The sequence below is a fragment of the Crocuta crocuta genome, unplaced genomic scaffold, assembly GCF_008692635.1.
Source record: "Crocuta crocuta isolate KB4526 unplaced genomic scaffold, BGI_CrCroc_1.0 scaffold130, whole genome shotgun sequence".
In the NCBI taxonomy this organism is placed as follows: Eukaryota; Metazoa; Chordata; class Mammalia; order Carnivora; family Hyaenidae; genus Crocuta; species Crocuta crocuta.
In genome coordinates, this window is record NW_027527920.1 from 5,632,849 (window position 1) to 5,644,762 (window position 11,914).

Consider the following 11,914-nt stretch of genomic DNA (forward strand, 5'->3'; position numbering starts at 1 on the left):
GGAAGGCTTCCTGGGGGAGGAGGGCCCTGAACTCGATTTGTGGTAAGGCTGGGGAGAGGTCAGAGTGGAGGGCCCACTTAGGTCAGTGTAGGAACTTGGAGCCCCCCCATTCCCCCTCCTCCCCCCNAGGCTAGAGTTTGCACTTGATAGGTTAAACAGATCCCAGTCTCCCCTTTCCGCGGAGGCAGAGCCCAGCCCTCAGGTTCAGAGTCAGGGTCCTCAGTGAGCCGGGTCCTTGGTCTGCTTGCGTTAGTCCAGCATCACCGTTGGCCCAGAGACCCCGTTGGGAGAAAGAATCAGCCTTAGAGTGACTTCGATGACCGTGACCAGGACTGCCATGTAGAGAATAGAGAGGAGATGGTCAAATTTGAGAGAGCTGTGAAGACCAGATTTCACAGTTTTGAAAACAGCAACGGGTTGTTCCTCAGAGTAATAATGCGTTTGCATTTGGCGCGGACGTTTCAGCTCCTGTTGGTGAGAAGCGATTGCTGTGTCCTTGCTTTGGGGACAAGTTTTTCAGGAAGTGCTGGAGCCGGACAGTCTGATTTCTTGGGAAGCTTTGGCGGCCTCCCCACCAGCCTCTTGAGGGCTGAGTATGACTCTCGGACGACTCCTGGGTGTTGACACCTGAGGAGCGAAGCCTAGGGGCCTGTGTGGTTTTTGTCCATGGGTGTTTGAGAAGCTTCTGGTACCAGCAGAGGATGAGCCAATTGTCGAGCTCGAGAGTAACCACATTCAGATATTTTTAAAGGGCCAGTGGAGTTTGGGAGAGAGTCTCAACCCAAAGTACAAATTTCCAGTTTAATTTTAACTTTGCACTTAGCTCACACCCAGGATTTGGCAGGGGGGAGTGGACCTTAAATTTTTTTTTTCTTTTTTAAGCGGAACACACCCTGGATGTAACCGGGATGTGTGGCGGCCGCTGCGCAGAGCCGGGAGGAAGTGGGTTGGAATTGGATCAGGAGCTCAGAGTGGATTTGACTGGAGCTGATTGGTGGGTTGTGGACATGGGAGTCTGTCCTGGGGCTCTAGGAAAGGGGGGCTGCTCTCCACGGAGGCAGGGGGACCCCGGGGAGGTGCGTGGAATGACTCCAGGTCGCCTGTTGGGCTGGTGTTTTTGTTTTTTATCCTGTTTGGTCAGTTTCAGACACTTCTCTGGCTTACCTGCCATCCTCAAAGTGACAGTCACTCCCCCGCCCCCGAAGGCAGCAGTGGGTTTCCCCGTAGTGGTTTGGGCTTTTTGGTGATACCACCTCTTACCTCTTTGATCTCACCCCAAACACTGCTGAAACCTCCTGCCAGGAAGGAAATGTAGAAACCAACGGTGGCCCCGGAGGCCCCACAGACCTGACCTGCAGGAGGCCACCTGCTGGCCTCCAGAGGACACACGGGCTTGCCCAAGTGGCTGGAAGTGGCCTCTTCCTACTTAGCAGGGGCAGGGTCCCCAGCCCCTCTCCACATCCTTGCTCCCTGGTCACAGTGTCATCTGAATGAGGGCTGGCTGGGGTTTGCTTTGGTTACCGAGGAAGTGTAACCAGGGCGGTGACTCCCAGGAGCGGCCCCCACCCTGCTGGTGGAACTGCTGGGAGGGGGGCTTCAGGGAGCTGGTCGGGTAGAGTTGGGGGGCGGGGGAGTCTGGGAGGGGCTCCGCCTCGCGTTTGGGACCGTCTGAGGAACAGTCGGCACCCAGCACTGGCCGCCTTGGTCCGCGGCACGGGGTCCCATGCCCATTCCTAGGGCATTAGGATAGGAGATTCTGATGTGGCTGTGGATTGGGGGACTCCCCCACGGAGCAGTTGTGGGGAGCAAACCAGCTAGTGTGGGCGAAGCACGTCGAGGGGGCCTGTGCAGGCTCTGGAAAGATCCGATGGTTCCTCTTCATAAAAACATTAGTGGTAGCGCCTTGCGGATCATCCCCCAGAGGAATGGCCCCCAGTTGGCGGTTGTGCCGGGACCACAGGACCCCGTGTCTGTCCGTAGAATTCCCAGGCAGCGAGTGCCGTGCCGCTCTGGAAAAGAGGCCAACTTCCGGGAGGAACTCCCCTGACTCCCAGCACCCCCCACCCCCATCTCTAAGGCTTTCTTTTCCTTGGCTAATGGTCGTAAGAGGAGAAGCCCTTGGCCCGTCTGGAAAAATCACATGTCTGAAATCTTTGAGAGCGGACTGGAATCCCTTCTCTTATTTGTCTTTCTTTGGTGGAGCTGCGAGACTCCAGCGCCTTCCGAGGGCCGCAGGCTTGTGGCTCCAGGCTTTGGTGCAGACGGAGGAGGTGGCCCTCCCCCTCCCCAGCACAGTGAACCTCCCTCCATTTGCCTTGCTCCCCTAAGGCCTGGCTTCCTGGCTCAACACTGATTTCCTGCCCTAGGGCAGAAGGCCTCTCAGGATTTATTCCCAGGCACTCTTGCCAGTGACCTTGAGAAGGTGGCTTGACCTGGACATCTGGCCTCTCCTGGGGACTGAAGGAGTGGAAAAGGATTTAACTTCTCCCATCCCAGATCCAAGAGGAAAGGCGGGCCGTGGCGGCCCATCGCCGAGGCCTAGAACAGGGCAGCTCCCAGAAGGAGCTCCTGGACCTGGCTTTGCCCCTTCCGGCAAATCGCCGCCGCCCCGGGCCGGGCACACCACCTCTCTCCACCAGGGAAGAAGGAAAGCAGGGCAACTGTGGGGGCTCTGCAGCCCGGACGTGCCCCGAGCTCCCCCAGGCTGCCCGCTGACAAGGGTGGGCTGAGAAAGGGGCACAGCAGGCCCACCGTAGATTCTGTACCCCAGGTTTCCACTTGGCCCCAAGGTGCCTGAGCAGGAGGAAGGACTGGAGGACTGTGGCCCGCCGGCCACCCTGGGCCCAGCAGGAAGGTCTACGCAAATTGGCCTGCTCCAGGGGCCGGGGCAGCTCTGGACGGGGGCCAGTTAGCAGGCCGTCGGCTTGTTTAGGAGAAGAAAAGCCTCTGAGGGGCTGGTGTGACCCTTTGGACAGTGCGGGGCTGCCCTTTGGAAGAACTAGACCATACTGTCTGACCCATTCGTGACAAATCCGAACCTGGGCGGAGAGTCTTGGGGCGGGGGGCAGATCCGGGATGTCGATGCGTGTGTCCTTCAGGCTGCAGGGAGCAGGCAGGTGGCGATGGCGCGGCCAGAAGTTACCTGTAAGGTGCCTGCCAGCCCTCGGTGGCGAGGGAGCAGCTAGGCTCAGGCGGGGGCAGAGGTGGGTTACCTGGACATCCGCCTGGAGGGCTGGGCACCCTGGCCTCCCTTGCTGACTCCCCAGAGACGTTCAGGCCTGAGACTTGATGTGTTCCGCAGCTTGTCTCCCCACCTCTGTACTGGAGCCTGGAATCTCGCCTTCAGCAAAATCTACCTTTTAACAACCTAATGAGAGGTTGCTTTTCATCAGTCTTGCTGTTTTGTTTTTTTTTTTAATAAAAGAATTCAGTTGTGTTTTTTGGGGGTGGGGGGAGTTGAACGTTCATTTATTTTGAGAGAAGGAGAGAGAGGGAGAGAGAATCCCAAGCAGGCTCCGTGTGTGGGGATGAGCAGAGAGCCCGATGTGGGGCTCGAACTCACAAACCATGAGACCATGACCCGAGCTGAAGTCGGATGCTTAACCGACTGAGCCACCCAGGCACCCCTCAGTTTTTCTACATCATTAGAAATAAAGGATTTGGATTCAGATTTGAGTAAGCAGAGAAAAGGGAGAGAATCTAAGAATCTTAAGAACTGCAATGGCAAAATTGCCTCCAGGGAGTTTTAAAGAAGGGACAGACGAGGGTCACAAAGGTGCTTCCAAAGACTGACTTTTTGTACTTGGACGACCTCAGCATGTCGTCATGGAGCCATCCTGGGGTTGCCGATTTTCATTCTTTCCTTTCATGTCTATGCTCAGGACCCGGAAGAGCAGGGTATGTAACTGTAAGTATCTTTCTACACTTAAATTAAGGAAAATGAAAATGAGAACTCAGTTCCTCGGGCGCGCCAGCTGTGTTGCGGGCGCTCACTGGCCCCTCGGCTAACGGCTCCTCTCTTGGCTGGGGCAGGAGGCGCCCATCGTTGCTGGAGGTTCTGCTGCACGGGCTGGTCTGGAGAGTGGAGCGGGGAGGTGGGGGGCTCCCTCGTCTGCGGCGCCTGCCACGGGCCAGGCCAAACTGGTGACCAGAGTGACAAGTGGACAGGTTCTGGCTGGTGAGCTGGTGAGGGTAGCATACGTGTGCGTCTTGGGCCCCATCCGCACGCCAAGGGTCACAGGCACACAGGTGACAGGAGGGGAAGTAGCTGGCCTTGGGAGGTGGTCAGGCTGAGGCCACAGGGCCTGGGGGTATGGGGGGTGGGGTGTCTGACAATGCGGTTGGTGCCATTGGGAGGCTAGGGACTGCGGTAGCTTTTTTTTTTTTTTAACGTTTTGTTTATTTTTGAGAGAGAGAGAGAGAGAGAGCTTGAGCAGGGGAGGGTCAGAGAGAGGGAGACACAGAACCTGAAACATGCTCCAGGCTCGCAGCACAGAGCCCAACACGGGGCTCGACCCCACGAACCGTGAGATCATGACCTGCGCCGAAGTCGGACGCTTAACCGGCTGAGCCATGCAGGCGCCCCTGTGGTAGCTTATTTTTAAGGGGAGTTTTGGAGAAGTGTGGCAGTAGAGTCGGAACATGCCCACCGTGCCCGGAGCGTGTGTGCCCACCCCAGCCGTCCCTCCCCTCAGGACTTGCGGAGGGCAGGAGGCCCCCGGCGGGTGCTGGCGGTACGGTGCCCCTGACCCTTCCCCGGCCCCCGGCCCACACCTGCCCTCACGCTGCCTTCCCTTTCCAGGTGAAAGAGCTTGTCCTGGACAACTGCCGGTCGATTGAAGGCAAAATCGAAGGCCTCACAGATGAATTTGAAGAACTGGAGTTCTTAAGTACAATCAACGTAGGCCTCACCTCAGTCGCAAACCTACCAAAGTTAAACAAACTTAAGAAGGTAAATAGAGTCCAGGAGCGCGCACGCGGGGAGGGGGAGAGGGTCATCGCTTGGTGTCGAGGGAGCGTTACCGTCGGCGGGGCCCTCGGGCGGCTTCCCCTCCCTCGCCTGCCTGCCTGCGGAGGCCCGGGCGCCCTGGGCCCGCCGCCTTCGTTTTAAGAGCTCTTTCTGCTTTTCCCCTCCCTGCCTGTGTAGCTTGAACTAAGCGATAACAGAATCTCAGGGGGCCTGGAAGTATTGGCAGAAAAGTGTCCGAACCTCACGCATCTAAATTTAAGTGGCAACAAAATTAAAGACCTCAGCACAATAGAGCCACTGGTGAGTCATTTGGGTCCTTCCCTCTCCACGGGGTGGGAGGTGGGAGGGATTGATATCAGGGAATACTACTTTTGCGTTTGTAGAGTGTGTGTGTGTGTGTGTGTGTGTGTGTGCACTTTTCTTACTTTATTTGACTCTCATGTGCTCGGAGATCGAGTCGGAGCTACTATTTCTGCCTTGTCCGTAGAGAAACTGACTCTGAGAGAAGTTAAATGGCTTGAACAAGGTCACGCAGCCGGAGTGGATAGTCAGGGGGCCACGGGGGTAGGACCCTGGCCTCAACTCCTGGTGCTCAGCTTTGGAAACCTGAGCTGTCATTTCTTAGAGCTTGGTTCATTGTCCCTGGTTGGGGAGGGAGGAACCGTCCAGGAATTAAGCTGCCCCTGGGGGTGGCCGCCTGTTTTCTCCTTGGACTGCTAGCCTGAGGCTGGTACCCCCAAATGGTGGGTTGGTCCCCTGGGTGACACGGAATTGGTATGGGGCGAGAGCCTCGATGCCGGCCTTCCTCTTACGGGCACCATGACTGACCCATGGTCTCTAGTCCTCGGTGTGAATAGTGGCCAGGGCCTCAGAGATGTGGGCCGTGTTTCTGGCTCCTGTTTATCTTCATACAGCTGAACACACCCCAAACTTCATGGATTTATTCGCCAGAAAGGGACAAGGCATGGTCACAATAATTTCTCCATTACCTGGATCTGAGTGACTGTGTTCCCTTGATCTCAGTTGTCCCTGATCAATAGCTTTTTTTTCTTTTAAGAGAATGTGTTTTTGGTTTTTCCTAATGTTTTATTTATTTCTGAGAGAGAGACATAGCGTGAGCAGGGAAGGGTCAGAGAAAGAGAGGGAGACACAGTATCTGAAACAGGCTCCCGGCTCTGAGCTGTCAGCACAGAGCCCGATGCAGGGCTCGAACCCATGAACCGTGAGATCATGACCTGAGCTGAAGTCAGAGGCTCACCTGACTGAGCCACCCAGGTGCCCCTCAATAGCTTTCTTGACATGTAGGAATACTGCCATATTAAATAAGCATTCTTACTGTGAATATACATGTGAGAACCCTCTTGCAAGCCATCCACCTTAGCGTCAGGGAAAGGTCATGAGGATATTTTGCCAGGTTTGCCGTGTTTTCCTTTCCTAGGTTTCTAGAGTAGAAATTGGCATCCCTCAGTTTGGGTTTGTAGGGTTCTTGTCCAAAAAGCACTCCTTGCTGTCTGCGGATACTCGAGGGGCCGGTTGATGGGCCCGAGCAGCAAAACCAGAAGCCGGCACATCTTTCCCAAGCTCAGACTTCACCCGCTGTGGCTTGGAGTCAACTACGAGTATATGCGTCACACGGAACTTCTTTTCAAGTCTTCCACCAACCTCTTCGGGCAAAGCAAAACCATTTGGATCTACCTGGCAGATGCTTTCATGATTTCATAGGAAAATCTTTGAAGTTCTGTATAGGTGTATTTTGGGAGGCAGGTATAGAGACCAAGCGTATGTGTATATAAAACATTGTGATTTGGCTTAAGATGAAAGGTCAGACCTAGACAGACAGATAGACACACCCTATTCTCCCTGCAGAGACCACACATGTTTTTGTAGCTTCTCCTTCCTGCTTATCAAGTGTGATTGGTGCCTTACGCTCACCTCCTCAGGCTGGGAGGGTGTTGGGCTCACCCACCCAGACCACAGCCCAGACTCCCTCCCTGCCCTTGACCTGCTGGGAATGGCTTCTTGCTCCTGAGATCTTAAGAGCAGCTGAACAAGTCATCACTTCTACCTTATCAGGGTTGTGAGGATAAACTGAGTTAATACCTAGTGTGCGGTGTTAATGGCCATCATCCTCACCATCATTAGTAATAGACACAGCAGGACTTTGTTTGTTTGTGGCGCCTTTTTCGTTCCCCCCTGGCTCCTTTGTCACAGGAGCAGCCGCAGAGCTCTTGGCGGGAGCCCCAGGGAGCCCCAGGTTAAGTTGAAGCCAGCTGACGCGGCTAGGGCTGTATTTGGAAACTAAATGTGTTGGCATTGGATGAGGCTTCAAGGGCCCTAAGGTCCACCCTCCCATTTTCCGGGTGAAGGAACTGAGGCCCGCCAGCCAAGGGTGCCGGGGCTGGGCAGAGCAAGGCGGGTTCCTGCACCTGGCTCAGTCCCCACTCCTGTTCCCCCCTGCCCTCCCACAGATCATTCACTGTCGACTTCATGTTTCTGCTTACAGAAAAAGTTAGAAAACCTCAAGAGCTTAGACCTTTTCAATTGTGAGGTGACCAACCTGAACGACTACCGAGAAAACGTGTTCAAGCTCCTCCCACAGCTCACGTATCTCGACGGCTACGACCGGGATGACAAGGAGGCCCCCGACTCGGACGCCGAGGGCTACGTGGAGGGGCTGGACGACGACGACGAGGATGAGGATGGTGGGTGTGGGGGGCAGGGCGGGCTGGGTGGCTCCTCTTCCCAAAGCTGCGGAGGGGAGTCGAGCTGCTTTGCTGCCAATGTCCTTGCGCTTTCTCACTGGGGCTCGAACCCCCAAGGGGCACCCTGACGCCGCCTGATTGTGCAGTAACCCCTTAAAAAGCATCTAACTGAACCTTCCCCGCATGGTTTTTCCTCTTTTCCAAAGTCCCCACCCCCGCAATAAGGTCCTTAGCCTCTGTCTGTAGTCTGACCCTGGAGCCCCCAGCCCAGGGCGGGTGAGCACGCTGAGGAAGGTGGGGTGTGGCCTGAGGGTCCCGTTCGCCTGGGTGTCCCACAGAGGAGACAGGTCACCAGCTGGAGGGCTTGTGGGGCCCCCTGGTGGCTGCAGCCCACAGGACGACAGGCCCGGACCTACAGGGTGCGGACGCGGGAGCCCCAGGGGCCCAGGAAGTGCAAGAGGCTGCGGGACCCTGGTGGTGCAGGGAGGGTGAGGATGAGCAGGGGGCCGTAGGGCCTGCAGGGAGGAAGGAAGGAAGAAAAGAAAGGAGCGCGTCCTGTCTCCTCCCCCCATGCCAGCACGGGACAGCTTCCCCACGGCTCCTCATGGCCATGGTCATTGAGACCTTTGGCCCGTTAATTCAGACATAGGAGTTTTGGTTCTCCTCGTTAGGTCAGATACTCAAGACACCTGTTTGCCTCTAGTGTGTTCCACCTTGTGGTACAACAGGTAGGGCCCAGGACAGAGGTCCTGAGGCCGGGTTTCCAGGCCCACCTAACTCCGACAGATGACCTTGAATGAGTCACGTCCCCACTCAGGGACTCAGATGTTCACCTTGAAAGCTAGGAATTCAGCTGGCTGCTCTTTGCAAATGCATTGACCTCTCCGCTTTCCTAGACCCTGTAACTGGTTCCTCTGGTCCAGCAGTTCCTCTGTGGTCTAAGCCTCCGCACAGGATCTTTCGTTTTTGTGAAACTTGGGAAGGGGGTTTATCTTCTGGATGACTTTAGGATGTGTTCAGTCATGTTCCAGCATCCGGGCTTTGGGGCTGGGCGGGCGTGGGAGGGTCCTGGGCCACCTGCGCGGCAGACCCGTGCGCAGCCCGCGCTCGTGCCGGGAGGGAGGCCGGCTCACCACCAGGCCCCTTGTCCCCATTTCCGCTGCACAGAGGAAGAGTATGATGAAGACGCTCAGGTAGTGGAAGACGAGGAGGATGAAGAGGAAGAGGAGGAAGGAGAAGAGGAAGACGTGAGTGGAGAAGAGGAGGTAAGAGGCTACACCGGAAAGGGCAGCAGCCCCGGACTCCCCCTTACTCGCTGCCTGTGACTCCGTCCAACTAAAGGCCTCGGTGATGAGCCTTTGGCAGCCAGGAAACCCTGGTTGGGGAAAGGAGACGTTTCAAGGCCTCGTATTGCGCTGCTATGGAGAAGTCCCAGCTGGAAGCCAGCCCTGGGGGGGGAAGAGGGAGAGGATCCTGGAGGAAGGGCAGGAGGGGACTCGCGTGCTGGTGGAATAAGCCTAGCCGTGGCTTATATGCGGAAATTAGTTAAGAAATCCACATCCCTGTTCTCTGCCTTTTTGCATTCGTGTGTTAATTCAGATATTTACTGAGCACTTAGAGCGTGCTAGGGAAAATCACAGACTGCTTTGGACCCGTGGGTGGTTGGAGAAAACACTACTGGGTACCTGCAGTGACAAGGGTCCCTAGCACACATGGAAATAATGCTATTATCTTAACACGTCGGCTTGCTCCCGCTTTCTTAACAAGGTCTGTGGGTGTCTGTGAGGGTTACTGTAGCCCAGTCGGAGGGGGTGGATCCCAGCTCTGCCACTTGCTGCCTGTGTGTCCCTGGACAAGTTCCTTAACCTTTCCGAGCCGATTTCTACATCTGTCAAACGGGTATTGTTTTACACCTGAGTTGTAAATAAGGATCCACTCAGTGAATTCTTAAGAGAATATAATAATTTGTAAGTTATACGACTTGCTATTTTAGGCTTTTATACCCTTCTCCAAGGTCTTGTGCTAGGTTTTATGTTTGGATGTTCGGAACCTCTCTGTAATAGAGTCATTTTCCATGACTTGTTCAGAATTCTAAATCAGCTCTTCCTAATTACAAAAGTGAGACCCGGAGGGGCGCCTGGGGGGCTCAGACCATTCAGCCTCCGACTTTGGCTCAGGTCGTGATCTCATGGCTCGTGGCTTCAAGCCCCGCATCGGGCTCTGTGCTGACAGCTCAGAGCCTGGAGCCTGCTTTGGTGTCTGTGTCTCCCTCTCTCTCTCTGCCCCTCCCTTGCTTGTGCTTTCTCTCTCTCACTCTCTCTCAAAAATAAAAATAAAAAAAAGTTAGACCTGGAGAGACCTGTTAAACTGAGAACAGCAAGGACGGGGTGCCTGGCTTCTCCGATTTCCTGTCTCTATCCTGCGACAGACTCATTTGGGCAGGATCCCCGGCCTGCCCCAAATTTGAGAAAGGCACAGGGCAAGGTGAACAGAAAAAGCCAGGGAGATCGGCCTGGTTCCCTCCTAGTTCTGGTGCTGGGTTTCCCTTCTCCCTAGGTGTGGGCTGCAAGAATATTGCGAGTATTTAAAAAATAAAGCCTTAGAAAAACAGCTTCCCCCTGGGACAGGGCAGTAAGTCATGTCGGCTAATGGATTTTTCATCTTGCACTTCCTGTCACAGGAGTCACAGTGTACAGGGGTGTGTTTTTGGGTGGTTTTTTTTTTTTTTTCCCCTGTAATCTCATTGACCATCTGCAAGGGTTCCAGCTTCCAGTGAAGTTGAACTTATGCACAGACCAAAGAAGTCTTAGCAGACAGACTAAAATGTGTGGTGATCTTATAAAAGGATATGTCCCTTGACAAAAAGAAGTTTCTCACCACCTTCTCTGTACTGTATTTATTTTTAAGTTTATTTATTTGTTTTGAGAGAGAGAAAGAGAGCACGAGCAGGGGAGGGGCAGAGAGGGAGAGAGAATCCCAAGCAGGCTGCGCAATATCAGCTGAGAGTCCGGTGCTGGGCCTGGACCCAACAAACAGAGAGATCATGACCCAAGCCGAAACCGAGAGTCAGAGGCTTAACTGACTGAGCCACCCAGGCGTCCCACACCAAGTTCTTTTCAAACAGTGGGTTGCCTGAAGCTTTAGGAGCAGTGTCCGACATGCAGAGGTGCAGCTAGCATAGGACTCCAGGAGCAGCAGAAAGCAGGGCTCCTGTGCTGAGAAGGAATCCGTGTACCTTGCTGGGAGTGACATCCTCCAGGGGCCTGGAATTTATCGTCCCCTCCGAGTGATCCACGTGTGCAAGGCGGCCAGGCTGGGTAGCGTGAGGCTGCACTTGCCCACAGACTCTGGATTTGCTAAACCTGGGGTCTTCCCTTGAAGCCAAAACTACTTTGAGGGCAAAGGAAAGGACAGCTGGCTTTTGCATGATGGAGTCGGCTCGGGGGACTTCTGTCTCCTGAGTGTGCATGGACCGGAAAGCTGCTCGAGTTACAGGGACTCTAGGTCAGAATTCGGAACCTGGGTTAGCACCTGCCATCCCCTTCCCCACCCCCCCGCAACGACGTGTGCAGATACTGTGTGATGCGGGCATTTTCTGGAGAAGGGGTTCAGAGCTTTGCCACATTCTCAGAGGGACCCTTGATGCACAAGAACGTCTGCTTTGGGTCCGAGGCTCTGAGAGGCCCCCACCTGTTCGAGCACCCTGTCTGGGCAAGTGACCTCCTCAGCGTGTCCCCGGGCCAGGAGCGTTCCTAATGTCTGGTGTCTGTCTTCTCTTCTAGGAGGACGAAGAGGGTTATAACGACGGGGAGGTAGACGACGAGGAAGACGAAGAAGATGGTGGTGGTATGGCAGCCTTTTTACTCTCCGCTGGTAGCGGCTTGGCCCCCTCGGTCGGCAGCGGACCGCACAGGCCCTGGGCACCTGCTCTCGGGTCCAAGGCCCCGGTGCCTCCCTCCCTGGCTTTGCAGATCTCCCGCCTCAGATCTGCCGGGGGTGACACAGCTTCCCAGATGTGTGGTCCCCCGGTTTCCCAGCAGGTGGGTCGAGTGAGAGGCAGGATCAGTGTTCTAACCTAAACGCCTTTTCCTTCCTCTTCCAGAAGAAGAAAGGGGTCAGAAGCGAAAACGAGAACCTGAAGATGAGGGAGAAGACGACGACTAAGTGGAATAACCTATTTTGAAAAATTCCTATTGTGATTTGACTGTTTTTACCCATACCCCCCCCCAAACCCCGCCCCCCG

At 55.1% G+C, this 11,914-nt stretch overlaps 1 protein-coding gene across 1 annotated transcript in view; it reads left to right on the top strand.

Moving 5' to 3' along the window:
• Positions 1–11,908, top strand: part of ANP32A (acidic nuclear phosphoprotein 32 family member A) — a 37,264-nt gene extending 25,356 nt beyond the window's left edge. Inside the window, exons 2-7 of the mRNA XM_077746520.1 lie at positions 4,802–4,951; positions 5,147–5,269; positions 7,473–7,671; positions 8,839–8,936; positions 11,454–11,517; positions 11,774–11,908. Of these exons, the coding sequence (XP_077602646.1) occupies positions 4,802–4,951; positions 5,147–5,269; positions 7,473–7,671; positions 8,839–8,936; positions 11,454–11,517; positions 11,774–11,835 (696 nt within the window). The 3' untranslated portion in view covers positions 11,836–11,908. The remainder of the gene's footprint in view (positions 1–4,801; positions 4,952–5,146; positions 5,270–7,472; positions 7,672–8,838; positions 8,937–11,453; positions 11,518–11,773) is intronic.
• Positions 11,909–11,914: the final 6 nt, after the last annotated feature.